The 25,502-nt window shown below is 55.1% G+C and overlaps 1 protein-coding gene across 1 annotated transcript in view; it reads right to left on the reverse strand.

The window, feature by feature from the left end:
• DLEC1 (DLEC1 cilia and flagella associated protein) overlaps nt 1–25,502 on the reverse strand; it is a 41,603-nt gene that overhangs the window by 2,046 nt on the left and 14,055 nt on the right. The window contains exons 7-33 of the mRNA XM_016196205.2: nt 24,566–24,653; nt 23,754–23,927; nt 22,908–23,044; nt 22,232–22,324; nt 20,565–20,655; nt 19,525–19,687; nt 18,201–18,393; nt 17,431–17,489; nt 16,651–16,810; nt 16,188–16,281; nt 15,873–16,003; nt 15,610–15,768; nt 13,730–13,869; nt 10,417–10,570; nt 9,662–9,772; nt 8,578–8,708; nt 7,921–8,112; nt 7,003–7,073; nt 6,451–6,602; nt 6,105–6,220; nt 5,534–5,604; nt 2,705–2,910; nt 2,497–2,610; nt 2,283–2,408; nt 2,082–2,176; nt 1,776–1,860; nt 1,361–1,579 (exon numbers count right to left, since the gene is read on the reverse strand). Coding sequence (XP_016051691.2) covers nt 1,361–1,579; nt 1,776–1,860; nt 2,082–2,176; nt 2,283–2,408; nt 2,497–2,610; nt 2,705–2,910; nt 5,534–5,604; nt 6,105–6,220; nt 6,451–6,602; nt 7,003–7,073; nt 7,921–8,112; nt 8,578–8,708; nt 9,662–9,772; nt 10,417–10,570; nt 13,730–13,869; nt 15,610–15,768; nt 15,873–16,003; nt 16,188–16,281; nt 16,651–16,810; nt 17,431–17,489; nt 18,201–18,393; nt 19,525–19,687; nt 20,565–20,655; nt 22,232–22,324; nt 22,908–23,044; nt 23,754–23,927; nt 24,566–24,653 — 3,525 coding nt within the window. The remainder of the gene's footprint in view (nt 1–1,360; nt 1,580–1,775; nt 1,861–2,081; nt 2,177–2,282; nt 2,409–2,496; nt 2,611–2,704; nt 2,911–5,533; nt 5,605–6,104; nt 6,221–6,450; nt 6,603–7,002; nt 7,074–7,920; nt 8,113–8,577; nt 8,709–9,661; nt 9,773–10,416; nt 10,571–13,729; nt 13,870–15,609; nt 15,769–15,872; nt 16,004–16,187; nt 16,282–16,650; nt 16,811–17,430; nt 17,490–18,200; nt 18,394–19,524; nt 19,688–20,564; nt 20,656–22,231; nt 22,325–22,907; nt 23,045–23,753; nt 23,928–24,565; nt 24,654–25,502) is intronic.

Here is a 25,502-nt window from a genome sequence, read left to right on the forward strand (position 1 = left end):
TGGAGCTCTGTCCCTGCAGGCCGGACAAGGTCCCAGCTCAGTAATGACACAGCACAGCCTGCAGGGGGTCAGACCCAGCCCTGCCCAGCAAAGAGCCCAGCAGTGCGTCTCCTCCCACACCACCCAGAGCCCGTCAGGCACATTCATTCCACGGACACTATCTGTGCCCTGCTCTGTCCTAGACCAAGATGTGGGTATGGGGTGACAGAAGGGCAACATTCTGAGGCTGAAGAGAGGGCAGCAACAGGGCTCGGTGGCTAGTCACAGTTGTCTAGAATGAGGAGTGCCAGAGCTGCAGTGGTACTTGCTGAGATAAAATGCCACTATTGAAAGGCATCAGTGTGGGCAGGACTGGGTGGAGGAAGATGGGGAGTTCAGTTTGGACAGGTGGTGTGTGGGAGAGGACTCTGGTCAGGAGTCAAAAGGCCCGGCCCTGCAGCACGTGGAAGCACTCAGTACGCTTACACTGAGGAACACATTTTGAAAGCATGTATGGCTTCTCACAGAAGCTCTGGACGTGGCCGAGATGGCCCAGGAGTGTGCAGAGTGAGGTGAGGGCCCAGGTGGAGCTCTGAGCAGCAGCATAAAGGAAAGCACTTCGGGGGACAGGAGGAAGGAGCCTCTGGAGCAAGAGGGGAGCTGGGAGAGAGTGGGGCACCCAGCCTGACAGCCCTTGCCTGGCTGCACACACCTGGGAGCCCACAGTGAAGATGTGGGGTGCACACCGCCAACTACCCATGTGGCCTGTGAAAGGAGGAAGATGTTCACGGTTCCCACTGACTGGCATTCCTGGGACCACCCCTCCTCCCAACTCTGCAAATCCAGGATCCTGTTATCACTGACACCCCATTAGAAGAGAGAAAGTCGCCTTTGGACCCAGAGTACCTTACACTGATGGCAAGATGGCAATCAAACTGAACTCGCTTGAGCCAGGCACAGACCCGAGTGATGGCACATGGGAGTCTGTGTGCCAAGTAGAGGTGCTCGAGGGAATGCCTGGCCTTGACCAGGGTGCTGGCAGAGGGGACTGAGGGGGGGTCTGGCGTGTCTGGGACTTGCGTGTATTCACACCAATCGCTGGCTCTACCTCCGCATGTGAGCCACCTGTGCGGAGGGCCCGTGTTTGCTGGAAATGGTGTGTCTAGTGGGAGTGTGGTCCTGAGTGCCCAGGGTGTGGGCTGGGGGGTGAGACCTGTGTTTTGAATATACATCTGTGTGTGTGTGTGTCTGCATACAAACGTGTGAGGGTGGTATGAAGTGTGTTGTCTGTACACATATGTGCATGTATGAGAGAAGACTATGATTCCAGCCCAGGGGGGCATGCCCATCAAGGCTGAGGACCCCAGAACCCTCCACTGACCAGCATGTTCTCCTGTGGGTGGAGCACCAGCTGCTTGCCTGCTGCTGCCGACCCCTCCTCACACGGCTGCTCCTGGCCAGGCCCGGGAGCTCTGCGGCTATAGCTAGCTCCCTCTTGAGAAGCGGAGAAGGGCCAGGAGACCAGGAGCCGGAAGTAATGTGGGATGTCTGTCGTGTTGGTCAGCTTCAGGTGGTGGGTGGTCACCAGCTCACTCAGCACCTGGGTGGCCACAGAGGTGGGGGAGGCTGGGGATGCATCTCTCCCCTCCTCAAGCCCTGGCTCTGGGGTAGGATTGGGATTATGGGGGGGAGGGAGGCAGGGGTGCTTAGACTATAACACCTGTGCCTCAGAGGGGACTATAGGGACATCTGAGGTCTAGATAAATGGGCAGGGCCAAGGAGGGCAGCACACTCACCCCAGAACAGGGCTGCTCAGGGATGAGGTCACTGGCCTGGTGCCGGAATTCCATGCCGCCACCGTAGTCCAGCTCTACACTTAGCCTGCCAGCAACAGGCATCGATGGTGGGGCCAGGCTGGGCCTTGGGGGCCTCCTGGCTACCCCCACTCTGCCTGGCCAGCCTTTTCCTGGGTTCATCTGCTGGGTACACCTCCCCCCCATTCCATTGTCTTGCTCCCAGAACCCTGTTTGGTCCCCACCAATGCCGGGTAAGGGTGCTCCTCACAGGGAACGAAGGGAGGCCAGGCGGCCTAGCTGACTCACTGTGCGGGCCTCACGTAGCTGTGCAGGTCCAGCCTCAGCGGTCCCACGGCAAAGCCCTGCAGACGCCGCCTCCTCCCTGGAAGCTCCCTTTCCACCTGCCAAGCCCAAGCCGATCACTGGCAGGTGGCTGGGCTGAGCAGGCAGTGTGCTACCCTGGAGAGGGGGGTGGCTGTGGTCCCACCACAGGCCGGGAGGGCTCACCTTATTGTCTAAGCTCATGAAGCCCAGGGCGTAGCCAACACACTCCACCTTGTGCAGGATGTGGGGGCCGAGAACCAAGGGTGTGAAGGAGATGGAGATGGTGCTGCTGCCCCCTGCAGGGACCACCTAGCACAGGCACACAGACTCAGCACTGCTTGGTGCCACTGGCCAGTGGGGACTTTTCCAGGCAGCTCCCAGCCCAGCCCCAACTCACCACCTGCTTGGGGCTGATGCGGTACAGGTGGTCAGAGGGCACTCCCTCGTGCCCCTGCAGGACAACTGAGATGATCTGTGCTTCCCTCTCATTGGCACCGGAGCTGCTCTCCTCCTGTCACCACGGTGTCACTGAGGCTCACACAGGCTCAAGGCCCACTAGCCACACCTGGGCAGCAAGCCCGTGACCTCCCCCCAAGTTTGCTCACAGAATGGGCAGCTTCAAGGCTGGACATCGACTCGTGAGAGAGACTTGGGGACCAGAAGGACCTGCTGCTCTCCGGGGTCTCAGGCCACAGTAGTTCATTTCCGTCTTGGTTCCGCAGTGGGAAAGGTGGCCCGTAAAACACCAGCAGCTCCAGCAGCTGGTCCTCCTTTTCTTCCGGAGCGTAGGTCTCCCAGTCCAGGCGGATGTCTGGGGGGACAGGGGCAATGACGAGGTAAGAAGAAGACAGATCTTCCCCACGCCCCCACCTCCCTGCAGCCCCTCGGAGGCTGCCCCTTATCCCATACTCAGTGTGGAAGGGGCCTCGCTTCCCCTCTACTGCCACTTCCAGGCAATTCTCATTTTTTAAAAATCCACAGGCTTATACTCTCCAGCTCTATCACCCTCAGCCCTTCAGGCACAGGGCGAGGTCTTCATGTCCAAATGCACGAACCCAGGCACCCCATTCCCTCCCTACAGCCTCCCCTCAGCCTATTTGCTGACCTCTCTGGGCCCTCCAGCTCCTGTATCCCCCACCTGCTCCCCTCCATCCATCAGCCCCCATCTACATTCACACCCTTCCCCAGCCAGGCTAATCTTTGGAGACCACCACATCAACTTCTATCTTGCCAGGATTCTCACATCTCCTTTGCCCCCATCCTTCTACCTGCCTGGCAAATCCTAGCCCTGGATGAACTGAACCAACCCTCTGGGCCCCATTGGAGAACATCCCCCACACCCCAAAGAGCTTGCCACCCCCATAAATCTGTCCCCAACCTAAACTGTGCTCCCACTCTGCCCATCACTCCGTTGCCTACTCAGCTCTCCCAGCCAACTGTACCATGGCTGCCACATCTTCCCTGCCCTCCTCTGACACCTTCACTGCCTCCCTGAGAGTTGGTGGCCCTACCTCATCTCCCAGAAGCCCCGAAATCACGAAGACCCTAAAGTCTTGTCCCAACCCCCACATGTCTGTACTAATCCCATCTCCCTTCCCCTGGTCTTCAATCCTGTCCCTGCCTCCCTGTTCACGGGCCAGCCATGCCCAGTCTCCCCATCTCTGACCTTCCCAACAGCACTTATACAAGATCAGGTCCCCTCACCTGAACAGGCTTCCCTCTGCCAGGCGGCCTGTCCAGGACCGCCTTCTCTCTCCCTTTCACAGCAAGCTCATAAGACAAACTGTCCATCATCGCCTCCCCCTCTTCAGCTCTCACCCACACCCCAGGTAACACTGGCTTCACTGGCTGGGCCTGGGGAATACCTGGTGGTCACAGGCCCAAGGTCCGGATCTTGTGTAACTTAGGGTTCTTACCGGCACTTGCTTCTTACACCCACCAAATCACTCGCAGCAAGGCCACCAAGGACCCCCACACCCTGAAGTTCAGTGGGCAACCTCAGTTTCAAGTAAAGACAGAGAAATGTACACATGCTGATGAGCCCCAAGGAAGGGAAGGTAACCATTAAAGGAAAGGAAAGTAGAAGAGAAATTCCCAGTGAAACGAAGGGAAAACGGAATAAAGTCACAAGAAGCAGAATGAAGAAAGCAGTAAAATAAGTAAAATAAGAAGGAAGAAATATATAGACTGAATGACCTTCCCTCTTAAAAGATATAGGAGAAAAAAAAAAGATACAGAATGTCAGATTGAGTTTCTTGAAATCTCAGCTCTCCGTTGTTTACAAAGAAACACAGGTCACAGTCACAAGGGTGAAAACAGAGGGATGGGCGAAGAGATACCAGGCCAACCAACGGTCAGGCGACCCCGTGACCAGGCGCAGCAATGTTACTGTAGGGCGAGGTGGGTTTAAGCACTGAAGGTGTGACGAGGAACATTATGGGGTGATAAAACGCATCATTTGTGAAGATTCATTTCTCAAAAGCATCTAAAAATAGAGCAGCTAAAAACATAAAAATAAAAAACCAACTACTGGAAGCGCCAGTAGAACTTGATAAAGATGCGATCAGAGGAGTTTACTTCTATACACGCACCCTTTCCAAACTGCACCGATCGAGTAGACAAAAAGCAGCAGGATCACGTGGAGTGGCAGTTCTCTCTCCCAGCTGAGAGCAGAAAAATCACCAGAGCAGCTTAGGAGCCGGGTGCCCAGGCCCCACCCCTGGAGACTGGTTCAGCTGGTCTGGGGTAGCCCAGGCTTGGGATGCCTTAGATCCTCTCCCGAAGCTCTGACGGGCTCTGAGCTGGCACAGCGCTTCCTGTGGCCCGGGCGCTCTTCATCTCCATGGGCTCGCTCCCCCAGACCCACGTGGCTCGCCCTTCCTCCTGGACTCAGCCTGAACAGCCCTCCACAGGGGAGCCTCAACCCTCAGTCCAGTCCCCAGCACTCTGGCCTTCCCCTGTACACACTCGATGCACTCAGCGTGTTGGCAGCCCACAGTCGTGTCTGTCCTGCCCATCGGGGCACACGCCACTCAGCAGAGGCCTAGCTGTCCCGTCTCCTTGCACAGAACCTGGCAGGTATCCCAGGTACTGCTGGCTAAAGGGTAAGAAAAGTTACCCCCTGCCACTGCCTGTCCCTGTGCAAAAAGCAAGAGCGGGGCAGCTGTGGTCCCAGGGACACTGGGAGACCCAGGGCTGAGCAAGGCCAAGTCCTGTCCTCAAGGATATAAGTGGCTCTCTCTGACAACCCCAGCTGGCTTGGTCACTCCCCACCGTGGCCCTTGGGGGCCTCCCTTGCTAACCACAGACGCCTGGACTCCTGGGTCCTGGTCAGGGGCCGCCAGCTTCTCCTAGCCCCAGCTTCCCTTCTAGCCTGGCCCAGCACATGGCACAAGCTATAGCAAGAACCCCAATTTATCTCGTGAGCGTCTCACCACAGGGGCTGTAGTTATGCAGGCGAAGGATGCGGGTGACTGTATCTCCTCCAGAGACCTGGGTGCTGAACCTAGAGGCAGGCGACAAGGCTCAGCAAAGCCACAGCCAGCACACAGGAGGGCTGGTGTTGGGGCTCAGGCAGGGAGAAGGCCCCACAGTGGTCTGTCTTCATCCTGGGTGCCCCAAGACCCAGGCTGGAGGCCTTCTCCATGTGGTACCTGGTGAACTGTGACCCAGGGCTGCTCACTGCCCCAAAACACCCCTCCTCCTTCCCCTCCCTGCAACCACACTGACGACAGATCCCCCTTCAGGCGGTATGAGGGGCCCTGGGTCTAGCACTGACCTTAGGCCACACTGACTACTCACTACTTCTGTCCCAAAAGCAGACTGAGACGTGCAGATAGCAGCCAGGTGCCCTGAGGCCTCTCCCCTCCAGGGCAACCCATCCTGGGGCTTCCTTGCTGAGTGGCTTCAAGTGGCCCCAGGCCAGTTGAAGGGCAAGAAGAGAACAGACCAGGCGGGAGGCCAGAAGATTTCAAGGGAGCAGAGAATGAGGCAGGGGTGGGGCACCTGACGACAGGCTCCTTCTGGAACTGGTCCATGGTGTAGTTGGTCCTCAGAGAGCTGATGGGGCAGCCCACCACCACCATGTGCACCGGGATGACTAAGGGCGGCAGGTCTCCCACCTGCAAACACACACCGATCCTTTGTCACTTGTCACCGGATGCCACCACCTTCCCTGGCTCCCCATTCCCTTCAGTGCAAGGCCTTTCCTTGTCAGGCCAGCCCAGGGTCTCCACAGCTTGGTGAGATTTGAGAATCTAAGGGCCGGGTGTTGGAGAAGAGAGAGTCTGGAGGTGAGGGCCAGGGTCAGGTTCCCTGAACCCCAGGCCACGACCCGCCTGCAAGATCTTACCGTGCAGATGAGGCTGTCCCGGTACTCGCCCCACATGTTCGCACAGCCCGTGATGTCGATGCGGAGCTGCTGGTGGGCACCCAGTGTGCCCTGTGAAACGTGGGGGAAGAAGGCAGCTCCTTTTCCGTGAGACAACATGTTTTCCATAAATTCTGGGAGAGGACCAGGAAAGGGGATTCAGGACCCCAGGGTGGGGGACAATGAGGTCAAACCCTCAGGTGTCAAAACACTGTCCCAGACAAACCACCCCACAGCCTCGCAAAACAGACCCTCCTTCTGGGATCCCAGAGTCCGGGGCCCAGTCCTCAGTGGGAGCCCTCCCTCCTGAGCTGCCAACCACTCCAAATCTAATCCAGGTCCTGTGTACAATCTTTATGCCCTAACAAGGGGATGGTCCCATTCAAAAGAGGGACTCTGTAAGGTGGGGGACCACAGCCATCTCAGGGACCATGCAGGAAAGGACACTGAGATGGCTGGGCTCCACATCCTCAGGAGCCATGGAAAATCCTGCTCTGGCTAGGCCAGGCTCAGTGCCTGTCCTGGGGCTCTTACTCAGGTGCTCTCGCTTGGCCAACTGCTGGCGAATTCGATCCGTCTTCAGCAGGGCAGGTGACACGTCAGGGCTTTACCAGATGGGACAAAGAAATAGCATCAAGCCATCTAGACCTTTTCTCAGACCTGAGCCACCTCCTCTGGAAACAGCATCTTACCAGGTGCCCAGGGGAGGAAGGCGGCCCTGCCCACTCCTCCCAGGGGAGCACTGACCAGGTCTCTTCTTTACCTCTTTGCTCCTGGTTCACCCCTACCACCCAAAGCCACCCACTGGCCCCAGGGGTTGCCTCCCAAGAAACTCAGTAAGGCTCTGGGGTAGAGACCCCCTACTCCCAGTTTCTGTGCCTTGGTGACCCCTGGGTGTGAACCCAGCCCAGACTCGCCAACTCTTGCCCACTTTTCTGCAACAGGTCCCAGTTTCCAGTCTTTCCAGCTGACACCTGTCCAGCATCGAGTGCACACTAATTTTCTGGAGTGGGAGAGTTAATGGCTTGGAAACTGTTAGTGGCTCCCCACCACCTGTGGCAGTGGTTTTAAAGGTGGGCTCCCCTGCCTTAGGCGATTTGGCAGTGAGGTGCTTGCAGTGCTGTGCTGGTAAATTGCCAATTTCTGTGGTGTAAATACTTTCCCCGTGGCTGATCTCAAGTTACAGCTTGCGGAATGCCTCACAGCCACATCTCTGCCCACACAGTTCCCTCCAACTCCAGTAACTTCTCCCTCATCCTCTGGCCTGAGTCAGAAGCCCTCCACTCAGCAGGCCAGGCTGAGGAGAAGGGCCCACAGGCCCAGCCTCTCCCACAGGCCCTCTCAGGCTCTGGGAGCTGGGCAGCAAGCACCATTTCCTCTCCGTGTTTCCCCATGGCTACCTGTGAAAATACATCCTTCCCGGGGACTGGGCCTGAGAGAAACCAGACTTACGGGCTGAGTTTTTGGCTCAGGCTGTTTTGAGGGCTCCCAAAGTACTCGAACTTGAGGGTGAAAGAGGTCTGGATCGGGGAGCGGTTGGTGAGGATGAGCTGGTGATGCACGCAGGTCCTCAGGGGCACTGCCGAGCCGAAGTCCAGGCGGAGCTCCTCCTTCTGGCCCGGCCATGGCTCTGTGCTGGGAACACTGTCCCTTGCCCGTGGGCACCAGGTTACATATCACCCTTGACCCTGCCCCAGGAGCCACTGTGGGTGGGGGTACGGGAGCTGTCTAGCATCCCGGCTTCATCCTCAGACTCCCACCTCGTCAAGCTGCCACCCCATGGACACCCCTTCTTGTCAACCTGAGATGCCAAGAGAGGCCTCAAGCACCACCACCTCTCCCTGGCCAGGGGCAGACTGGCTTATCTCTCAGTTGCTGGGCCTCATGTGGGAAAGCCCAAGGTACTCACAGCCCTCTCCCCTGCCATCACCTATCTGCCTGGGCACCATGCCTCCAAGTGTGGGGGCAAAAGATCACAGAGAGGGCAAGGATGGGGTAGAGGGATCTGGCTGTAGGAATCAGCTGGGAGGAGGCTGGTACCATGGGGTAATTCTGGTCCTTCATATAGTTGCCTCAGCACTCAGGCCCTGGCCCCAGTCCTGGGCTCACCTTCTATTGGAGCCCTCCATAGAGATGGCAATGTCCACTTGCAGTCCCTGGGGTTTCCCAGAAATGCCCAGAACCAGTGGCTCCTTCATGCCTGACACAGTGCAAGGGAGGGCCAGATCGGTCAGCTCTTCCTGGAGGAAAGCCCATTGGGGGTGCATTAGCACAGGTGAGTACCAGGGCTGGGCTCAGAAGGTCTCCCTCAGCACAAGTGGCTGCTGTGGGGGGTGCTCAACACGAAGGCCTTGATTCTGTTCAGGCCCATCTCTGTGGGGGGGCTCCCCAGTCCCTCAGTGAGCCACCATCCCCAGGCCCAGCCTGTTGGCCCCCACCCTGCCCCCAGGAGGCCTGGCCCTCTCTCTGGGCTCCGGCTGTGTCTGCTCCAAGTATCTGGACATGCACACAGGAAAGAAGACCCTCAAAGTGGAAACTCTGCAGAAGCAATACGTTTATTCTGATGAAGCTGCTAGCATAGAAACCAAACCCTTCCTGCTCCGTGCCAGGCCTGGGCCCACCTGTCTGTCGACCTAGAGCTCAGTCTCGGCTGTGTAAGAAAGCCCACTGTCCCCATGTTTGCCAGTGAGGAACTGGGACCTGGGTCTGCAAGTCTCTGAAGGAAGAGGTTTCTTCTTCATATGCCACCTGGATGGCTTTCCTATGGGCCATACCATGGAGAAGCTGTGTCCTTCTCAGGAGGAACTTGGCTGCCAGTCAGCCTCCCAGCCGCAGCCGGCACAGAGTCTGCCACGAGCACAGCCCTGCTCTGGGTCTCTGGGCAAATTGGAAAGATGGCCCGCCTGTGGCCACAGAGCACGGCCTGGGGAGGGCTAAAGTTGGTGCCAAAGGCCAGATGTGGCCATCGGATTTCAGGGCAATTCCATTTCAGGCCTGATGCAGGCTTTCTGACCTTGTGACCCTAAAGAACAGGCCTAATGGGAATGAGGACCCAAGACCTAAATACCAGAAATCTCTTCCCCACTCCCAAAGACCAGGCGTGCGGTCTGAGACTGACCTCCCTGCTAGCACAGGTGCAGACAGTCACCAGGTGTCTTCCCGGTCCCCCTCGGCCCTTCCCATCCCTACTCACCTGGGTATGAGCGGTCAGTTCCAGGCTGAGATGGAACTCCTCACTGGGGCCCAGTGTGCCCCGTCTGGGGGAGACTTTTGCTTTGCAGAAGCTTGCTTGGTGCCCTAGGAGCTGGCAGATACAAGGGTGGGCCTGTTGTCACATGGGAACTCCCAGGATGGGCCAGAGGTCCACCCAGAATGCTCAGCAGGACTGCAGCTCTGCTGGATGTGGCAGACTGGGGGCCACAGCAGGACCAGTAGGGCTGGGTGCTTCTGGATGGAGATAAACCCCTGGTCCCTTTCCCTACCCTAGAGGGACCTCACATCTGTCAAGGGTTGCCTGGACTAAAATAGCAGCCCTGGGAGGACCAGCGTGATGGGGAGCAGAGGGCAGCTGCCTCTGATGCACAGGAATATAGCCCCATCTCCCATGGCAGGCAGAGCAGGCTCTAGACAGCCCCATGGACAGTGCCTCATCTGGGCTCCCAAGAGCCGCGTGGACCAGTCACGGGCTGGGCAGTCTAGCTGTTTACACCAGAGACTCCTGCTCAGGCAGGGAACCGGAATTCCCTGAGGGCAGGCCAAGGAAAAGCCAGACCAGATGTGCTGCTCCTTCGAGGGGCCCAGCTTCTCTGGGCACTGTGGGGCAAGGACAGGCTGTGGAAGGGAGGCTGAGCATCTGTTCTGCGGTACCTGAGGGGCAATGTCTCCCTCCCCACAGGCCTCTGGTGCCGAGGGCTGCAGACCTGGTGCCGACAGTGTGGGCTCACTCACCTTGCCCCAGTGGAACCGGGTGGGCAGGAGCGTGCCATTGATGAGTGTGATGGTTGCCTTCGTAGGCACGCCCAGGTAGAGGTTGCTGACCACAACCTGGCTGCTCTGAAGGTACACGTAGGGCTCCTGTATCTCTGCATACACAGGGAGGTAGCTGGAACATGAGGAAATAAAAGGCATACTGATCAGAAAAAAAGAAATAGAACTATCCCTATATGCAGAAGACATGATTGTCTATGTAGAAAATCCCAAGGAATCTATTTTTTAAAAATTCCTAGAACTAATGAGGCAGCAAAGTTACAGCCTACAACATCAACATACAAAAATCAATCACACTTTTACATGATAACTATGAATATGTGGAAACAGAAATTAAAAATACAATAGCATTTAAAATTGCTCCAGAAATGGAATAACTAAGGTATAAATCTAATAAAACATGTACAGGACTTGTGTGCTGAAAACAACAAAACATTGATGAAAGAAATCAAAGTAGACTTAATAAATGGAGGGATATTCCGTGTCCATGGATTGGAAGAGTCAACATAGCAAAGGTGTCAGTTCTCCCCAGACCGATCTATAGGTTTATCACAATTCTTGTCAAACTCCCAGCAAGGATTTTGTAGATATATACAAGCCAATTATTAAATTTATATGAAAAGACAAAGACACAGAATGACTAAAACAATTTAAAAAAAGCAACAAAGTGGAAAATCACTCTACTAGACGTTAAGACTTGCTAAATATGCACCGTAATCACAACAGCGCGCTGTTGGTGGAGGGATATGCACCGCCGATGCTGTTCCAATGGGAAATAAATAAATAAAAGAAGGATGTGATCAGATCAATAACAAAACAGAGGAGAGCAAAACTGCTCCTTAAGGCCCCCAGAAGAGGACCCGAGGGGCTCCTTAACAAGGGAACGAGAGGCATCGCAGGGCAGCAATGTGGGAAAGGACTGTGGGTGATCAGCGCAGCCAGTTCAGGGCCCCAGCCCCTGAGCTCACACGACACACGGAGACGGGGCTGCCGCAGGATCTATCCCCCAGAAGAACGTGGGTGTGGGGCTGGAGAGCCGCAGGGCAGATCCTGCAGTGACTGACATCGGGCCTCAACTATCACGGAGGGAAAGCAGCCAGACAGATCCTAGTCTTCATCCCTGTTTACGAATGAATGAGTGGGGTGGTCTGTGCGGCTGCCAGCGTGGGTTCCCCGCCGCTGGGCTTGGGCTGTGTCCCCCACGACCCTTCCTGTTGCAGGCGGCGGTGTGCTCTGAGGGTTCGCACACGTCCCCCTCTGAGGAGTGCTGTCCGCCCTGCACCCCCTTCCTCAGAGGGGACTTACACCACCAGCTCCTCAGGCAAGTCAGCTCCCTCTCCCACTCAGAAACAGGAATGGCAGCCAAGGACGACCAGACACCAAGAAAAACCAAACTGTGAAGGAGGGCGCCAAACCAAAACCCGAGGGGACAAAAGTTAGAAAATTCGTTTCCTTGGGGAAATTTGAGAAGCTGCTGCATCCGTAAGATAATAACAGATTACTATCCCCCAAACCCCTCCCCCAAAACATCCAAGAACAAAAAAGCTTGAAATTTGAGAACGTGGTTGTGAAAAGAAGGGCATCTACCAAAGACTGAGTTAGTGAGCTGCGAGGCCGAGGCCATCTCCTCAACAAGAAGCGAAGACAGTCTTCCCGCCCGCCTCTTCTGGAGACAGACCCTCTCCAAGTCACCGGGGTGGGCACGCGACCCAAAGGGAACCAATCAGGCCCGCCCCTGGGAAAGCCAGTTTCCTCTTTCCCGGGCTGTTCCTCGGGGCAGAGCGACCACCGGCCCCTGTCCAGCAGGGGAGGGGAAGGCCCACCCGAGAGCAGCTGAAGGGGGGGGGAGGCTGGGGTGGGGCAGAGCCAAAGCTGGTGGGAAAGAGAGAGACGCAGGAGAAAAGGCCGGAGCCCCTGCCATCAGCAGGGCAGGGAAGGCCAGCTGCATGAGCCAGTGGCTCCCCTTTTTGCCTAACCTGGTTGAACCCGTGTCTCACCTGTAAACACCCTGATGAACACAAGTTCCTTTAGGCAGAAAGAACAGAGACGGAAAAGGAAAGGAAATGAGCAAAGACTTAATACAAGGCCTCTTCCCTCAGAGTCAAGGCCCGTGAAGTGCATGCAGGACCCGTGAGGAAAAGACCCACTCTCAGGCCCGGACTAGCATTTGGGGAAAAGCACATTGGAACGAGACACTGGTGGCACTTATTCCCCCATCAGATGGTCAAAGTATAAGAAGTGAGGTAATACGTGTCGCTGCGAGAGCGTGGGGCAATGCACAGCCTCACCCTGGGAGTGGAAGTATAAAGTGGCACAGGGTATTTGGAGGGTGAGTTGAGAGTATCCATAAAGATTTAAAGTGCACATTTAAATGTTTTCATAATGAAATACAAAATACACACAGAAATGACTATAAAACACACAGTGTAAATACATTCGGTTTAAAGAACTCCTGTGTATCACTACTACTCAGCTTATTACAGAACATTTCCACCAGCCAGCTTAAGAAAATGAACATTATGCTTCAAAATAAGCGGGGAGGGGGTGGGGAGAACTGGATGAGAATGCGGCCATCTGATAATTATGCAGGGGGGTGAGGGGAACATGGGGGCTCATGATACGATTCTACTTTTACATATTTAAGGAATTTTCTGGAAGCGAGGGAGGGAATCTCACTAATAACCTTTGAAACCTTCAGTGTGCTCCCCCCAGAATAGTGGTATTCACTCATCTAAATATGCCACAACTGCCCGCTGACCTAGGATCCAGGTGATGGGGGTTCGATTCCCGGTCAGGGCACATGCCCGGGCTGCAGGCTCGATTCCCAGTCGGGGGCGTGCAAGAGGCAGCCGATCAGTGACTCTCTCATCATTGATGTTTCTCTCTCTCTCTCCCTCTCCCTTCCTCTCTCTGAAATCGATAAAACTTTATATAAAAAATGAAAATAAATAAATAAGCCACAACTATTTTGTGTCTGTTCTGTTGAATGTTGTTTCCGGTTCTTCACCATTTTGAACAGTCCGGCTCTGAGAATCCCCATACGTGCCCACAGCTGCTGCTGCACACGCTAAGTTCCTCAGTTAATCTAGAAGGGCGGATACTGGGTCACGGGGCATGCGCGTATTTTACTTTAATGAGTATTTTCTGTAATTTCCAAATTTTATAGAATAAACATGTATTCACACCTGTAAATTCTGAAATTATATATAATATATGTAACTATACTGGGAATATGCAGAAAGTGTGTTGCAAGGGCTCTCCCCTTCCCCCTTACCTCCAGGGCCCGCTGACCACCTCCAGCACCAGGACGGTCTGCAGACACTGGCCCCGCAGAGCCTCCAAGGTGACGTTCACTCTGCACTCCCCCAGAGGGGGAATCTCGCCACTGGAGGGCTCAATGTCGAAAGGAGACACCTGGTTGGGAGGTCATTCCAGAAAGGTAAGGAGTGAGGACGCTTGGAATTGCAGGACATGGGGCTGGCCATGCCCAACCAGGGTCACTCCCAAGCTGTCCCCAGCTCTTCAAAGAGCCATGTAGGAAACAGAGGGAGGCAAGCAGGTGGGGGAGCACAGCCGGGCTAGAGTCTCAGGACTCAGAGGACAAAAACCGAGTCTCCATGTAAAGGAGGAGGTCACCATGCAATTTATACTCCACGTTGGCCATTATTTCAATTATAAAATGTACTCATCGCAGTGGGAGCAAAACACAGACTGGGAATTAGAGAGCTGGGATCCCATATGATTCCACCACCCACTGGCTGTGAGACCCTGCCCCTCTCCGTCTCCTCTATCAGACAAGGAGATTGGACGCGGCCAGGAAGTTTCCAGCTGTGCTCTGGGAAATCCTAGGGATTCCTCAAAAGTGGGGAGAGGCAGGGTGGGGCAGGGGGGCGTAAAAAGGGGGTTTCTGAGTGGCCCGAGAAGCCATAATTTATTCTAGACCCTGGGCTTCTGTGTAAGGTTTCATAGAGGAAAGAGTTCCTGTCTCAGGATACTGATACCCCCAGTCCCAGTACCAAGCTCCTGTGGCTTCACAGTCCAAGCAGGGAGACCAGGGAGCCCCCAGGAGGGGAAGTGCTCACCCCAAGCCTGTGTAACAGGACATTTGGCAATGGCGTTGTGATTCACTGTAAATGTCATAACTTCTAAGTTTCAGGGTGCCCACCGAGAGAAGTGAGGCATCAGGTAAAGGAGAATGACTTTCGGAGAGTGGAGAGGAAAAGTCCTGGAGAAAGGGAACATTAGCAGCTACGATGCATGTCTGGCTGCGACTGTCTTTCCTGGGCTTCTGAATGTGGAAGGGAAAGTGTGCAGTGTTATGCCCCAGAGGGGAAGTGGGCAAGCAAGACAGGGGCCTTGGCAGGAAGCTGCCAGAGGGAGATGTTTCACCAAAGGGACCTGGCCAGAGGCTCACAGGTGCAGTGACAACCTAAGGCAGCTCCCAGGGATCGAAGGCCACCAAGTGTGAAGAGCAGGGGTGGCCCTTCGGTGATTTACAACTAACTGCTGCTGGGAGCAACTGAGGCATTGTGACTTGGTTTTCTTCTGGATTGCACATCACATATTCAAATGTGATGCCACAGTTTAGATGTGATGTTGATAATACTTAGCCACCTGTAGTACTTTCTTATTTTATAGTAAAAAGAAAAGTGCTATTTGAGTGGAAATGAATCTTCGATTTTCTTTTTGGAGCCTTTGGTTTGGGCGAGGGGCCCAGGCCCAAGCCCCACCTGGTGGCAGGTACTCAAACTGCAGGCACAATCCCTGCGAAGTTGGGAACCTTGGGGTGTGCCCACCCAGCCAGTCCCTCCCTGGAGGCCTTGGAAGCTTCCTGCCCAGCTCAACTGCCTCTTTTCTGCCTGACTCAGGCTGCTGTGACAGAGGGAGACACCCATGTCCTATGTCTGCATCACAGGGTTGTGAAAATAACAGGAAAATCCAGTTCGGAGTTAAGTTCTGCTGTAGAAAGGATTTGACTGCCTTGGAGATGGGGAGAACTGGGGACACTGCCAAGCAGAAGTCACCAGGCAGGCTTCTCCTCACCCAGCCTCAACCCTCTGAACGCCTAGCCCAAGATTCACAGTTCAAACATGACGCCGGTAAATCGGCTCCTGCGGGGAGGGGTGCACCGGAGAGCGGCAGCTCCTGACTTACACCGTCTTGCCTTTCTTCCAGGCAGACCGAGCTCTCCTTCATGTGCCACGTGGCTGGGAGCGGGCTGGTGTTCTGGATCTGGATGGAGTTTGTGGCTTTCTGCCCCAGGCGCAGCAAACCAAACTGAAGGGCTGAGTCGCTGATGACGAGGGTAGGCCCCTGAGACACCCAGAGGCCTATCACTGAGCCACCCGGGCGTGGGCTCCGTGCCCTACCCCTGCCACCCGCCTGGCCCACCAAACTGCCCAGTCCCCCAGCAGCACCTTGAATGTCGCCTCGATGTGCAGGACCACTGGCGAGGGTGAGAATCTGATCTCACACAGCAGGTCCTGGCTTGTTGGGCCGGGGACACCCCCGGTGAACTTCAACTCAAAATCCTCCACCTCACTGGACTCTGGGGGGTCGGGGGAGCAGAGATAGAGAAAGGAAGCAGGGGTGGGTTCCCTTCGTGGCTGGGCCTGGATGTCTGACCTTCGCTGACTTCTTGCCCATGTGTGCCGGGATATAGCTGGAGCTAATCACTCTGAGGTCTCCCGTCCCCACCAGCCCCGGGCAGGTCGAGACCCCTCCCGCAGTACCGATGGTCCCTGTGCAGGGCTCCACTTCAATGATGTGGCAGTCGCTGATCTTCCCCCACGTGTATCTAATGCGGGACTTGCTGCTGTTCCACATCTGAAAGACACACCCCAACCATCCAATCTGTACCCAAGGAAGGACTATGGGACTGTGGGCGCACCAAAGGTCCTCTCGACACCCTCCCAGCTAATCCCTGGCCACCCGACAGCCCCAACACCACACTGCAGGGTTTGAGGGTGCCAGATCTTGCCAAATCTCCACGAACACAGGAATGGGTTCCACAACCCTGTGGTTTGGAAATGACAGACCCGCCCAGCCCAGCATCTGTGCAAACCAAGCTGGTTCAGGGGCCCTGGGACACATCCTCTATGAGGCGGCCACCCTCCGCCCCTCCAGCTAAGTTCTCCTTACACCTGTGCCCAGTTCAGCACCATCCTGGCCCAGGCTGGGGAGACGGGGACCTACCTTAAAGTCCTTCTTCACACTTATGCCAATGTAGTTCTCCCCCGGGATGATGAGAGCATATGGTTCCAAGAGAACCTGGAAAGGTTCCACTGAGCCCTTCACCTCGATCTCCAGGACGATCACATCATCCGCACTGTACGAGGCGCCTTCCGGTTCTGAACTGAGCACAGACCCAACGTGAGCTGGGAGCCGGCACAGCCCGCAGCACGGCCCTGCACGGCTCTCACTTCTGTCCCATGTCTGTGGCCTTGTGAAAAGAAAACAATGGCCTACCCGCAGTACCCAAGCCCCCTAAAGTCAGACATGCCAGTCCATGCCCTGAAACAGTGATGAGTGCTCGTGGCTGTGACAGCGGCTCAGCCTAAGGTCTGGGACAAGGGCACCTCCCCTGCTGCCTCTGGGGACCACAGTGTAGCACCCAGCCTGGGATCTCTACAGGATGCTGACTGCAGACCCCTGCGACAGTTGCTTAGGGAGGAGCTGGTAGCAATGCCAACCATGGGGCAAAACCTTCCCTTATTAGTCACCACCACCCAGGGGCCACCAGCCTGGCTGCCTGGTGGTAACAACAGTGAGCCTGGGGCACAGCAGGCTCCGTTCCCTGCATGCTGAGCCCACACCAGGCCTAGGTGCCAGAGCAAGGCAAACATGCTCCCACAGGTCAACACCTCCTGGGAGTCAGGTGGCTCCTTCACCCCTTCCCGCTGCCTTCCCTCGCATCCCCATGGGGAAGGCAGGCCCCACTACCCACCCTCCATCCGGGGCCCCGTCCCTGCTCACCTCGAGAGCTCTGGTACTTCCTCTATCACCATCTGGAGAACACTGTGAAAATCCTTTGGCTGAAAGACAAACAGAGCCCTGAAAGCAACCTGCCTTCCAGCCAGGCTGCCCAAGAAAGGCTGGGGTCTCAACCCCAGAAAGGCTTCTGAAGAGTGCTGCTTCCCTGCTACATTTCCCACCATGTAGGGAGAGAGGGGTGGCTGCCAGGACGTGTGGCATGCCTCCCTCGGCTGAGCCTGGGGGACAGGAAGAAAAGGTTCTGCAGACCCCAACATTGCCCTCAATGTGTCCCAGCACCCCCCAGGACAGACAGTGCAGAGGCTGGATGCTGGGTTGAGAGGCCCACCTGCTAGTCCCACCAACGGGGTCCCCGAGCACCAGCCTTCACACCCGGCGCTCATGCCCCTCTCACCCAAGAGCTGTTACCCTCACCCTCAGGAACCTGCTCCCCACTCTCTCTGGGGGTGCTAGGGGCTGGGCAAGGATGAGAATGTCCTTGATGTAGCAGAGATACAGGAGAACCCAGAGTGAGGAATGGACTGAGGGTCTTGCTGTAGGCTAGGCGTGTGCGGGATCAGGACCAGGCAAAATGAGTGGCATCGTCCTTACACCGCACATCTTCCTGCCAGCTCTTAGCTGAGTGTCACCCCACAGGCTGCTGGGGATCAGTCAGGCCCCACTGAGGCTTCGATGTCACCAAAGAGCATGTCCAGAGGGTGAAAATACCGTGACCTGATCATGTGTGGCCACCAAGACGGCACCATCCTAACCTCGTGAGGAGAAAAGCTCAGGATGAACTCGTGGTCCGCGTGGGGGGTGAGCACGCTCCTCTCGGGTGTGATGAAGAAGGCCGTCTCGCTGTCGGGGTAGCACTTGAGGCTGTCCAGGCTGTAGGTATCTCCGGGCATCAGGGGCTGCAAGTTGGGCTTCACGATCTGCCAGTGGAAGGCCAGCTCCACATGCCTGTGAGGGTGACATTGACAGTAGATCCAAGCTCACGTCCCAGTTCCATCAGAACAAGGTCGTCCCCCCCCCACCTCCCCCACCTGGCCTGGTGCTGTTCTGGGAGGGGCCAGGAAAGGACCTAAGAACAGGAAGAGGCCAGGTCAGCCTTCAGACCCTTCCCATGGAGGAGCCCGGGGAAGGGATATCACGTGCGTCCAAGTTGTAGACCCCCTAAGAGAGCCCCCTCTCCCCACCCACAGCAGCTGAAGGTTAGGGCCACAGTGACTCGGGAAATGGCTAACACATGGAGTCATGCTCCAACCATTAAAATGCAGGGCTCTGGATGCCTCCAGATCTCCGGGAAGTGTTCTGCAGTGTCTCCTACCACATGGGAGTCGCCACATCAGTCTCTGCCCTGCCCTCCACCTCTCCAGCTATGGCCTCCCAGGACCACTCAGGCCAGAAAGACAGGTGCCCCTAGCTGCCAACAGGAGGGGGGACAACTCCATGGTAGTGGAGGAGCAGGACATCACTTGCACTCTGACGGCAGCTGTCAGGGGAGGACGGCAGTTGGGTGACAGAAGCCCATGTAAGGCCTGGCTGGGGTCACCTGGGCAGCCTGGCTGGGAGGTTCCCTGAGGTCTGTCCTGGTGCAACGGCAGAGCACCCAGAATGGTCAGGAGGTAAATGGCAGTGAGAACTGAATCCACGGGCCAGTCTGTCTGACCTTGGGACGTGACGGCTTCCCCTCCTGGGCAGGGCAGAACTCTCCGGAGCACTGTTCCCGGCCAAGGATGGTCCAGGATGAGCAGTGCTGTCCAGCGTAACTTCCTGCGGCCGTGGGAATCTTCTAGATCTGCGCTGCCCGGTATGGTGGCCACTAGCTACATGTGTGGCTGTGAGCTCTTAAAATGTGGCTGGTGCCACTGAGGAAGTGAGTTTTGAATTTTATCTCATGTTAATTGATTTCCATTGAAACAGCCACATGTGTCTAGTGGCTACCATGATGGAAAGCAAATCCGGATGCTTCCATTCTGTGTCCCGACTACTCCCTGGCCCCCGGAAGGAACCTGCTGCCTCGCTGGGAACCCAGGGCCAGGTGAGGAAGGAGAAGGGGTGTGTGTTGGGGGCTATAGAGGGCTCACTCACGTAGCATTTCTAATAATCAGCTGTTTCCTAGCGGTGGACTGGAGGTTTTCAGGCTCAAAGCGTATGAAGTGCTGGGCTGTTAAGTCTGTGAGCTCTCCAGGCTCTGGCTGACTTTTCTCACCAGAAATATAGACCAGCTCCAAAGCAACCAGCTGTCCGATTCCTGACAAAATAGGGTAGAGAGGTTTCGCTAGAGCTGGAGTCAGGACTCTCTGGCCAACAGCTGTCACAAGACCCATGCTATCATCCACATGCAACCTGGTCAGGACCCCAGGAATCATACACAGGAGGAGAACTGGGGGCCATTAACACACAGATGCATGTCCCCACATCTTCACAGACCAAAAGGAGGTGATTCCGATAACCTGGCACACAGAGGGCACTCAATGCTTTCTGAGTGAAACTGGATGGATGGATGGATGGATGGACGGAAGGATGGATAGAAAACAGATGATGGACGAACAGATAATGGACAGACAGATGGAAGGAAAGAAGAAAGGAAAAGGAGGAAGGTTGGCTAGAAGGAAGGAAGGATAGATGATGGGAGGGAGGGAGGGAGGGAGGGAGGGAGGGAGGGAGGGAGGGAGGGAGGGAGGAAGGAAGGAAGGAAGGAAGGAAGGAAGGAAGGAAGGAAGGAAGGAAGGAAGGAAGGAAGGAAGGAAGGAAGGAAGGAAGACATCTGGAGGAAATTCAGCAGGATGCCCCTCTAACCCTACAGGAAACTAGAGGTGCACCTGGTTGTGTAAGAGTCACTGGCAATTCCCCAAAAGGAGATCAAGGTGAGTTTCAAAATGAACGATGGAAGATTTCACCCCAGGTTTCCATTTGTCTCTTGCTAGAAGGCTCTTTGGGACTGTCCGGAAGGCCTCACTGGCTTGGATCTCCAAGGTCTGACCAGAGCAAGAGGCCCCAAACTAGACCCTGGTGCATAGAGGCTGTAGCATCCCCTCAAAGTGTCCCCTGATGCCAATGCCACTACAGCAGCTTCTGGAGCCCGGGACCCACACCGCCCCCTCCCCTGGATGCACACACAAGCCCACCTGAGATCACTAGTTCCTTTATCTGGCAGTTGTCACACGTGATGATGAAGGTCTGCTGTACCTCTCCGAAGCTCTTTGGGAGAAACAAGACCTGGGGGAGGGAAGGTTGCCCCTGTTACCTCCCATTAAGGGGCTTCCACTGCCACCTTTCAGGCTCCTCTTCTAAGACACACCCCGTCTTCGCTCTCTGCTTTTTGCTTCCCTCCCTGCCGGCTCCCCACTTTCTACCGAAGGCCAAGGAGTTCGGCTGCTGCTCCACCCCAGAATAATGTCAAAAGGATATGAAGAGAAAGCTCACAGAGACCAACACACAAATGACAACATGTTAAATCTCATTCATAATAAAGGAAATGTAAATGTAAATGAAAACCAGCCAGAAAAATAGGATTTCACTGTTTATAGTGGCAAAGAGCACAGAGTTAGCTATCATAAATGCAATGATATGATATCTTGGTTTTCTTCAAAATAATCTAGAGGGGTGTGGTGGGGATTGGCTGGAAGAGATGGAGGAATGTAGATGCAGTAAGTTTGGCCAAGAGCTCATAAACCCTGAAGCTGGGAGATGAATACATGGGAGATTATTACACTCTTCTATTTTTGTATATGTTTAAAAATGTCCAAGCCCACCGGTGTGGCTCAGTTGAGTAAGCATCATCCATGCACCAGGATTCCATGGCAGAGAAGTGTAGGGCAGTGGTCCTCAAGCTTCACTGCACACCAGAATCACACGGAGAGTTTTAAAAGTGTTGTGCCCAGCCCACACCCCAGACCAAAGAACTTAGGATTTCAGGGATGGGGCCCAGACATCAGTGTGTTGGTATGTTTCTCAGGGGATTGCAAAGTACAGCTGAGTTTGAGAACCCACGGCTCTTGGCTCTCACCACCCAATGACATGGTGCAGGCCAAGTCCCCTCCCCAGAAACCAGACACCTTTTACTCTTGAATATCAGTGTCTCCCTCAACAGGTTAGTGAGGAAAGCCCCACAGCCAGTCACATAACAGCATAGAATCAGAATCCTAGGCCAGGGAGCCGGGGAGGGTGACAAGGACAGGAAAACATCACCATTTCTCAAAGGCTCTTCTGGGGACCAATGAGCAGGTGTGATGAGCTGAAGGGAGCACTTAAAGGGGCCAGTTTGGAAAGGAGAAGCCCACAGCCCGGAGGGGTGGGGGCAGACTCTGAGAGCTTCTGCAGAGGTTCAGAGTAAGGCCTAAGGAAGGCGAGTCTTGTTGACTATATAACTGAAGATGAATCAGGAAAGAGAGAACTAAGCCACTGGCGTCACCCCAGGTACCAGATTGGGGAGAGGGGTGTCCAAGAGAGACTTAAGAACCAACCATGGGAAGATCCTGGAAGCAGCTCAGAGGCTGGTGAGAGTGACTCCCAGGCTAACAGTGTGGACAAGCAATGCTCAGGCACCGGGATGGAAATGCTAGGGCTTCCTGCACTTGCTTTATGAGAGAGGCCATAAGACAGCCAAGTGACACTACCCCACAGAATGCAAGAACACGCTCCTCCACAGAAACCATGAAGGCTGGGGCCTGGGATGGGAGTGGATATTTGGGTCATGAAAACACAGAGGCAATGAAATCATGCAAGAGGCTGAAGAAATAGCTATGCCCAGTCTTAAGGAGGAGGAAATATATGCCAACGCCTCATTACCTACCTCCACCAATATTTCCTGCCCCGGAGCCAACTCAAACACCGAAGGCGTGATCCCAAAGGGAGGCTGCTCAACGAAGCCAACGGTTGCAATATTCTTAAAGAAAAGCATAAGATTATACAACAGTGTGGGAGGAACTATAAAACCAGTGATCGAATTACAAACTTCTCTCTTCCAAACACCCGTTTTTCAATGTGAAGGATCTTAAGGATCATCCAGTCCCCTGTTAATGAAGAAATGGAAGCTCATTCATTCAGCAAGCATCTACTCAACCTTCACATTTCACATGGATATTTGTAAATGTTGGCTCAAAATATATTTTTCAGCACTGTGACAAATAAACATGCCCCCAGAATTCGGCCAAAGAGCTGCTAATTTGTGACCTCTGATGTATTCAAACATTTGCTACAGTTACTGACTGGGTGAGTAAAATGCAGTGACAAGGGAGGTGACACAACTCGCCCAGGGTCGTGCACATATGAGTGGCACAACCAGAGATACAGCGCTGGTCTCTGTACATACTGATTCTCATTTGGACAAAGGGATTGGATAGAGAGGTTCTAAAATTCCATTTTCTGTGTGTTTCCAATCACAGGTGTGCTCTAGCGTGTCTCTAACGGGAGGTTATTTCCTTTGATGGGTTTGCTCTTTTCCCAGGTAGCAATCTGTGACCACTCACCCTGAAACTTGTGGGCGGCCAGCTCTTTTTAGGCATCACACAAAACTTGCCGACACTGAAGCCCACGTTTTTGCAGAGGAATCTGCTCATCTTCATTCCCCCAGTGAGGCAGTAACCACAGTCCAACACCGGCGACACTGCAGCCACAGGACAAGATGCACAAGAGACAGAACGTGTCGCTGTGAATGGCCCTACTGTCCTTGTTCCCCCGAGGTCCAACCAGAGCTCAGAGCACGGGCCCCTGCCCAACAGCCCTGCCAGAGAGGATGAATGGGGACCTGCCCTGACCCCTGCCCCCAGCACCCAGATCAGAGAGGACAAATGGGGACACCCCTGGCCCCTGCTCCCACTCCTGGCTAGAGCAGCAGGAGTCAGCACACACTGTGAACTCAAGCCTCAGCCCACTGGGGATGGTCCTGGGGGTTGTGGTCACAATCCCAGCTTCCAGCCTGTGTCCAGCTAAAGAGGCTTGTGAGGAAGGGACCCCAGCCAAAGTCAGCTTCCCCAAAGAAGCCCACCCCCACGGCCACATAGGCAACATCCCAGAAGGCTCCAGGCTCTCCTTCCTGCCTCCACGTGGCACAGGCCTGCTCAGGGGTGTCCACGAGCCAGAGAAGCCATGCAGGGGCTAACAGGGCTGCTGGCCTCCTCCCGGGCTGTGCTAATTCAGTCAGCCTGCGCTGGGAAGCGGGACAATCCGGACTGACACAGTGGAAGACTGCAGGACCCAGAAGCCCCTGCCAAGCTGTGTGCTGCCACAAAGGGCTCAGGAAGCCAGCAGTCCTTATAGGGACTCGCCAACCCTGATGAATTCCGGGGGGTGGAGGAAGCAGGGCACACACTCACGTGTCAGCACTGGGGGTGGCCTCCGTGCCTGCAGGGGGATCAGGAGCGGGTGGGCTGACTGGGTCTCGACCAAGATAAAATCATCAAAGTCCCCAAGACAGTCAGGAAAAAACTGGACAATGTACTGGCAGGTCATTCCAGGAGCCACCATTCCACCTTCTCCTGGGAACATTCCTGTGCAGGACAAAAGTGACAAATGAGGATCTGAGGACCCGCCAGCTGCCAGGGCTTGGGACTCAGGGCTACAGACCCCACCACAGCTGGGCTGGCTCTGTGAATAAATGCCTCTGGGCCAAGGCCATGCCAATGGCAGAGCCACCAGGGTGTGCTGGGGAGCAGGCTGCGAGGGCAGGGACTCCGGGTAAAAACACCAGGGTGGGGAGAGTGATGGGGTACATCCAGAATGGTTAGGCGACGCCACGCCTGACCCTGTGGCTTCAAATTTATTTTACGGGCAAAAGAGAGCCATTTAAGATTCCTGAGCTGGGATGGCATGGTAAGTTGTTCTTGAGAAAAATATTGTGACATTGGATGCCACTGTAATGGTTTAAGTGACAGCGTGAAGGGTGAGGAGATGGCAGAACAAGAGCCTGGAGGGAGGTGACCTGAGAGAGGAGCTGTCGGGACTCAGAGGCCTCACAGGGAGGAGGGGGCAGGCCTCCAGCAGCGCGTGAGGGGCCCCCAGGGACTGCTAATGGCCCAAGCTCAGGACACAGCCTAGGAGTCACCCGAGGGCCAGCTGGGCCAGGAACTGGGAGCAAGCCCAGCGCGTGATTTCGAGGCAGTCTAGACATCGGCTCGGCCAAGCTCACCCAATCCCAGAGAGAAGTACGGAGTGGAAGGCGGGAGCACCCGCAGGCAGCGGCTGGTCGAGGTGATGTTCTGCAGGGAGACGGCCATCTGTCCAAAGGTAAAGGGGGGCTCAGGAGGCAGCAACACGGATGGACGGACAGCATGAGGTCTGGGTTTACTAAGTAATATGGGAAGGGGGAGGGGGGTAAATGAAATAAGCTTGGCCAGGTGCTGGGAACTGTTGAGCTGAGGGATAGGCATATGGGGATTCATTATGCTAGTCTCTCTGCTTTTGTTTCTTTTTGGAAAAAAATAAAATACAAGGTGAGCATGAAGACAGGCACAGTCTGACCTAGTCTTCGTCCTGTTTAAAATAACAGCCACTGTTTATGAAGTCTCTGCCATGTGCCTGGGCAACCTCACGATAACCTCGCACGGTGGGAACTATCTAGAGATAGTTCTTGCCCGGTCGGAGGGCCCAGCTGGTGAGGGTTGTCCTGTGCACCAAAAGATTGCCGGTTTGATTCCCGGTCAGGGCACATACCTGGGTTGCAGGTTCGATCCCCGGTCAGGGCATGGACGGAAGGCAACTGATCAATATTTCTCTCTCACATTGATGTCCCCTTCCTCTCTCCAAATATGTCCTCAGGTAAAGATTAAAAAATAATAATAATTTATAGAGATAGTTCTTTACACAGAAGAAACTGAAGTTCAAAGATACTCCTTAGCTGGTAAGTAACAGGGTTGAGGTTTGAGCCCAGGACATCTGGCTCTAAAGTCCTGCCCGTCCCACCTCTTATTTACTGTCTTCTTCCCCACATATCCCTTTGGGCCACTTCTTGCCATGAGCCCAGTTGAGGGGTGTTATGGGCACCCATATGCCAGGGTTGAAATTGGGCCTCTCTCCTTCACTCAAGCCACCTGGTCCCATTAAGCCCTGCCGCTCAGATTGGGCAA

Source organism: Miniopterus natalensis, chromosome 15, assembly GCF_054644295.1.
Source record: "Miniopterus natalensis isolate mMinNat1 chromosome 15, mMinNat1.hap1, whole genome shotgun sequence".
Taxonomy (NCBI): Eukaryota; Metazoa; Chordata; class Mammalia; order Chiroptera; family Miniopteridae; genus Miniopterus; species Miniopterus natalensis.